This window comes from Aspergillus pseudoviridinutans (genome assembly GCF_018340605.1).
Source record: "Aspergillus pseudoviridinutans IFM 55266 DNA, scaffold_1, whole genome shotgun sequence".
NCBI classification, from domain to species: Eukaryota; Fungi; Ascomycota; class Eurotiomycetes; order Eurotiales; family Aspergillaceae; genus Aspergillus; species Aspergillus pseudoviridinutans.
In genome coordinates, this window is record NW_025091281.1 from 5,125,206 (window position 1) to 5,132,016 (window position 6,811).

Sequence of the window (6,811 nt, forward strand, 5' to 3'; positions counted from 1 at the left end):
CGTTCTAGTGGGGTATGGCCGCATAGTCTGAGGAAGCATAATATTAGGAGTGACAATAATAATGCCAAACCCAGACCGAATGTTGGGGTCAAAGCTTACGCCAACATCCAATGACCTTACTCGAAGACATGCCCCGAATGGGAATAGCGGCACGGTAAGATATCACGGGTATACAGTGGGGGTTCAAAAGTATTTGATCCCTTCGGTATACTAGCGGGTTCCGGGGGGTCAAATACTTTTGAACCCCCACTGTATCTCCAGACGCTGGCCGCCTCTGGTGAACGCTAATTTCTCCCACAGTCGGCGACATCCCTCCGAGCATGCGATTTCCACCCAAGCAAAGGATTGCAAAATCTCGACAAAGCATACATAAGATGTGACCTTCAACTCCCGACATAGGCCTTCAACATGTCCAGTTAGCTGATGGTACTCTGGTGTCTCTTCCGCCGCTATGGCCGCTATGGTAGCACACCATAGCACTAACTCATTGGACCCCATCTTTGTCAGTTGGTCAAGCTTGCCGGCAAGGTGCGGAATGATCGCCGCACGGAGCAGGGAGGATCGGGGGACAGGGAAGGTAACATGCGTTGCATAAAGATGCGCAGCCAACCGGGAGGTAAGGTACAACTCAAGAGACACAGAGAAGTCATCTGGGGATAGCTCACACATATCAAGCACGGTTTCCACGGGGTCGTGCTCATCTGGCAAGCTGAATAATTTATGATGAACTTGGTTGCGAATATCGGCGAAGCGGTCGCAATTTGGCGGATCGAGGAGTTGATTATGATACCATTGTACCAGTGTGGAGTATTCGCTGAGGAGGAGGAAGGCATCTACTATGGCCTCTTTCACTGGTGGTCGGGTGGACAGCAGATACTTAAAGCCAAGATTCATCTTCCTAGACGACTCGTCTGGGAAGGGAAAGACGTGCAGAGGGGTTGAAAAGTCGATCACGTTGCCTTCAACATCAACCATGGGGAAACACGGTTTGGTCAAAGAGTGGGCCGCATTCATCAGATCCGCACTGGATGACATCTTAGTAGCAGTTTCACAGTCTTGGGGTTTAAGAACTGCGTCGGCCAGACAACCTACATTGATGTCAACCAGCCCAGTGCAAACAGCTTGATGGACTGGATCCCACCCAGCTGGCTCAGCAGATTACAAATGACATTCCAATGCAGCGTGTGGTAGTCCCGGCTGCCATAGAATGACAGGGACTGCATGTCCATGAATGGTGGTGTGAAAGGGCTTGGATCGCGGCTCAGGTCACGTCTCTTAGCCTCATTGACAGCCAGGTATAAGATCGCCATAATAACTCCATCTCGCCATTCTTCTTTGGTAAAGTCTGCTACATGGCCGTGTAGTAGCTTTAGGACACGCCCCTTATAGTACAGCTGGTCCTGGACGTCCAGCACTGGATTGGATCCGTAGCTGATGCGCAGAACGTCGCGATGACATGAAGCAGCCCATAGTGTGCTGTAGATCACCAGTTTGTTTTCCATATTCGTGGACACCCATGAGTAGTAGCATCTCCCCGCGTAATCTGCATGGCGGAAATTCGGCCAGATGTCCAGAACCGCTAGAGGTGTCAGTGTTAGGGATTCGTGCAGCAATAGAAGTGAACAGGCAGGAACAATTCCACTAACCATGCTGGAGTAAGCTCTCCACTCCAGGCCCAAGGTTTGGATCCACCGAAGAAAAGGGGTCTGCCCTGCCAGTGACGGGACTCAGACATAGGGTCGGTGCGTTGCTGCTTTGCATTGGAATGGGCACACACAATCCTCCGCACGTGCGGCACATGCCGAAGAGAGTTCCATCAATGTTTTKCGTCTGTGGCACCGCTAGGCTAGCTCCGGCCTCTGGGATTATAGTCTCCGAAGGCCTGCGACGCTTCCCCTGGCTTTGGGCCTGGTCCTTGACCGTTCCAGCACAGACACACCAACGCACCGCTAAGTACCGTGCCTGGCGTTGAGCAATCAATAACCCTCGCCTGGCTTCTTCCTCCTGTCGGTATCTAGTACGTTTCTCTTGGATCAGGCGGCGGATCAATGATGAGCGCGTGTTCCGGGACTCGGAGTCTCTCCGGCCCAGCGATGGGCCATTCACAAACAGGATGCGCGTGGGTCTGCTGTCTCCAGCTGTCATGACGATGTCAGAATCGGGATCTCACCACTTGCAGAATGGGGTTCTCGGTAGCAACGGAGTGTGCTCTGACCGCTGGGCGCAGCAACTCCTAGGGGGATTGTTTTTCTGCCACATGCTTAGCGGCGGTTAGCGCGTGGACAGGAACCCAGAACCGGACGTATGCCATCGGGGCCGGGCACGCGCTGAACGCCAGTCGCTGCCAGCTTTGGCTTAACGATCGACATTTAAACAACCGAGCTCCTGTATGCATGCCATCACATAATGTTTCCCATGCCGCGGGCGTCATGTTGGATTTTTCCCCTAACTGTGAAGAAAGTGCAATATGAATGCCGGAAGTTGATTAGTCTAACAGCTTAAAAGCCCCACCCTGCCAAGAGTCAAAGATGTGTCAGCCAGCTGGCTACCAAATCTTGTAAAGGATTTACAGAACTCCCTGGAATCTGATTTGACCACAGGTTATAGATTAGAAGAATCCGACCTTCATCCCTTAATATTCTATGTATATGTGTATACTATGTAAATACTTAGAGTTGCGTAACCGAACTGCTAAAATCGAATCCAACTATCACTGAACTTGCAGGAATGATTCTTAACCTGGCCTGATCAACAAAGCTCAACTTGTCGCTTTCGGCCACCTGCTTGTTTGGGTTTAGAAGCTCCCGGAACTTGCTCCTTCTAGTTTAGCACCTCCAGACCTAGTTTGGTATCTAAACCTGCTCAGAATTAACCTGCTGCCCCCCGACCGCCCACCTTGCTAGGCACAGTTCATTATGGGCCGCCACATGGGTCCGCTCCCCCACTGCTCATAACCAGACATGATCAACCAGAATTCAACAGTGTACCCATCTAACAGAGTGATCAACAGAGCGATTGACTCATTATAGTGGAGATACCTTCAGGCTAGAGATTGCTAGATAAAACTATAGCCCTTTGTGTCATTTATCCACTCTCTCTATATACATAGTACTATGAGTGGATTTTTAAGTAGAAGTTAACAGGATGTGCTTGTGTATGGAGCTGCTCTTAAGCAGCTATACTAAGTTAAATGCCATCTTTTAAGATGCTTAAGAAGTAGGGTTTCACATGCTAAGTCACTTTAACAGATTCAATCCATTAAACTAGTGATTGGTAGATCTTGATAGTTGTTTAACCGCGCTTCATAGATGATGAAGGGATAACATCTTCTCATTGGTTCAGGAACTGAAAATAGCTTCTCACTTGTAAGTATCATCCAGACATGCCTTAAGTACAACTTAGTTTGAACTGCTACTAATGAATGGGATTCTACATTAAATCTTCTTTCTAAGTAACCACACGCATCTCAACCCAAGGGCGCCTCTTCCCCATGCATACAGATGGATTACAGATTATGGGTTACAGATTAACTTATACCCCGTCCCAGCTAATTATAACTGACGTCATGCAGCTCTGCCCATCGGAGTCAGACTAATGATCTTCTGTTACCATCGTGTTTCTCCTAAGATTATTAAGTTGATGATGGCGCAAACCTGCCAGTTACTAATTCACTAAGCACTTGTGCTGAGTGGAATAAATTATTATAGGATGGATTAAGTAAATATAGTTGGTAGTGATGTACACAGGTTGTGGACCTATGAACTGGGGAAATATTTGTTGTGCTGGTAGTGTTTAGTCATATTGCCACTCTTACAGCTGCTGGTCTTATATATAGTGCTCTTAGGGAGTACAATCAAAGTACCAGACCTTCCCCTCTATTTCATATTAGGAGAATCACTAGCTTTGCAGAGGTTCCTATTATTCCACCTCCTTCCAGTTGCTCCTCACAATGATCACGGTCCAGTAGTCCATCAAGACTAAGGATGACTGAGTGATGCACAATATCACGGCGGTTATCTTTGACGCGCCAATATCTTCATGGACAATGAGACACCGTCAGACACAGATATTAGCCAGTACATTAATAACATTCTTTTCTATAGGTTAAATAAAAATGATGATGATAAGCTATATCAGATCTTTAAAAAGTTCTGGAATAAGTCCAAAGAAGCTTGTCAAAAAACAATCTGGGGAAGCTGATGGAGGAAGCTTTATGTTACAGCACCAACACCGCGAGGCTGAAATGACGGAAGTACGAAGCGGTGATGACCAACCGTTCCCCAATTACCAGGTTGTTATGCGGGACAATTTGCATATGTGCCAATGATGCCTATTTCAGCCGCATAATCACATGACTACAGGAAGGTCCCAAATGCCAAAAACTATTGATGGTCCTTTAGGGACCAAAGCCAAACACAACCACCATGGACTACAGACAACAGTCTATAATAGGACCTTATAGTAACCTTAAGAATAGGACCAACAGAGGAACTATATAAGGATGCTCATTACTATTATATCTAGCACTCTTAGTTTAGTTCTTTATATTTAATATAAGTTATTTACCTGAGTACAAGTTCACTAGTCTAATTCATCAGCTACTCTCTTACTATTAAGTATACATACTTAATAGGCCTTGCTTCTATCTTTACTATTATTATTCTTACATTACCTCAAACCATCCTTAGTCCTATTCAGATTATTATATTATTACACCATTAGGCTACCCAGTTAGTAGGCCTCAGGCAAGTATTAGATATAGTCCCAGGACTATATCCCTTACTCCCAGAGTTAGTAACTAGCAGGAATAGCAGAGACAGATCCCAGGGTGTAATAAATTAAATACTATACTAAATAAATTACTTTAGGAGCATTCATTCTGTACTAAAACTATCAGCAACCATGTTGATAGTATCTAGTAGCAATAGAGGTAAAGCACCTACTTATAACCCACCTACTAATACTCCAGACTTAGATGACAATGAAGATATCACTCTTTTAAAAAGATAAATCTTAGAACTTAAGGCCTCACTTAATTAACAAGCTAAGTACATTCAGACTAACATCTATAATCATCTAATACAGCTAGACACTTAGGTTAGAGCATCAGCACTAATCAGTAGTATCTCAGGGCCTAAGTTACCCAAGGCTAAGCTATTTAATAGAACTTAATCCTAACTCAGGGGGTTCCTCATATAAATAAACATGCACCTTAATACCAACAAAGCTAAGTTACCTAGTCAGGCTAATAAGGTCATCTTTATGGCTACACACCTTCAAGGGCAAGCATGGAACTGGTTTAAACTATATATTTAAGAATACTATAAGAAACAAGTAAATAAATAGTCAACTATCACGCGGAACATCTTCACCAGCTATACTAGATTCAGATAATACCTTAAACAGACTTTCAGAGACATCAATGCCAAAGCCACAGCTGAGAGAAGGTTAAAATAACTCAGATAAACCACCTCAGCATCTGCATACTTTTCTAAATTCTACCAGCTTATCTTAAATGTGGACTGGAATAAAAAGGCATATATATCTATAGCTATTAGTGGACTTAAAGACTATATATAAGATAAACTAGCATATATGGAACAACCAGAATAACTTAACCAGCTTACAGAGATTACAGTTAAGATTAATAACCACTACTATAAGCAAAAAATAGAAAAGCAAGAAATCAATACCTAGAGAAAAGGTCATAGATAACTCTAAGGACAACATCAAGCTAACAAAAGATAAGAACACACACTAGATCTGTATAGGCCAAGACCTATAGAACTAGATACTACATAAATAGCACTTTCCAGGGAGGAAAGAGAACAGCAATAACATAATAAGCTATATTTCCATTACAGGAAACCAGGACATATATCAAAAAACTACAAGTAAGAACCCAGGAAGGGTTAGCAGTACAAAAACAAACAGCTCAGGGCAATAGCAGAGTTCTATACCACTAGGGGAGCTTACAACATAACTAGTACTATAATTCCAAGCAAAAAGAGTAATAAGCAGCTGAGAAAATTATTCAAAGAATACATAATACTTAATAATGACAAAATCAAGCAGGAGCTTTAGGAAGAAGACTCTACTAAGTATAAAAGCACAATAAGTAATTAGCCCATCAAAAACCCTAGTGTACTCGCGGCCATTAAATATAAGTCACCACCTAGCAACAAGTATAGCTCTATTAAATAGGAAGACATTACACCTGAAGGAGTTATTCACAGGTTAATAGCACTCACCAATGAGATACATTAGGTTATCAGTCCCAATGAAGAAAAGACCAACCAGGATAAGCCAGATCAAGAGGATTATCCCATAATAGATTAGACCACTATTAACCAACCTATTAATCCACTTAACAAAGAGTACAGAACTCAGTGAGTGAGCCTTAATCCTAATAAGGAGTAGTCCTATAAGATTCCCAAGACACCTCAGGATAATTCCCCAAAAGATAATAATGAGGCAGATTAACATACAGCAAGCTTGCAACAGGTAGATAGAAAATAGTTAGCAGAACTAGAAGTGCACTAACTAAATATATAAATCCTTAAGAAAATCAGACAAGGAGTGAAAGGATGCATCTATTAGAACCTCAAATACTGGACTCAAGCTAAGTCATAGGACTAGCATACATCCTAGTATAACAGACATCCATAGTACTGTCACAAATACTAATAATAGATAAATGAATACTTTAACAAGCTCAGACAGGTATTAAGAAAAAGAATACCAGAACTATACTATAGGAAATATAATTACACTTAGTATTTATGCAAACATTTCCAGGGACACCCTAGGC

The 6,811-nt window shown here is 43.1% G+C and overlaps 1 protein-coding gene across 1 annotated transcript; it reads right to left on the reverse strand.

Moving 5' to 3' along the window:
- Window positions 1-228: 228 nt before the first annotated feature.
- Window positions 229-2,145, reverse strand: Asppvi_001757 (uncharacterized protein; the record flags this gene model as incomplete). Its single annotated transcript, XM_043298049.1, has 3 exons — window positions 229-1,024; window positions 1,093-1,579; window positions 1,647-2,145. 3 exons carry the CDS (start codon window positions 2,143-2,145, stop codon window positions 229-231), a joined length of 1,782 nt encoding a protein of 593 aa, XP_043153984.1.
- Window positions 2,146-6,811: the final 4,666 nt, after the last annotated feature.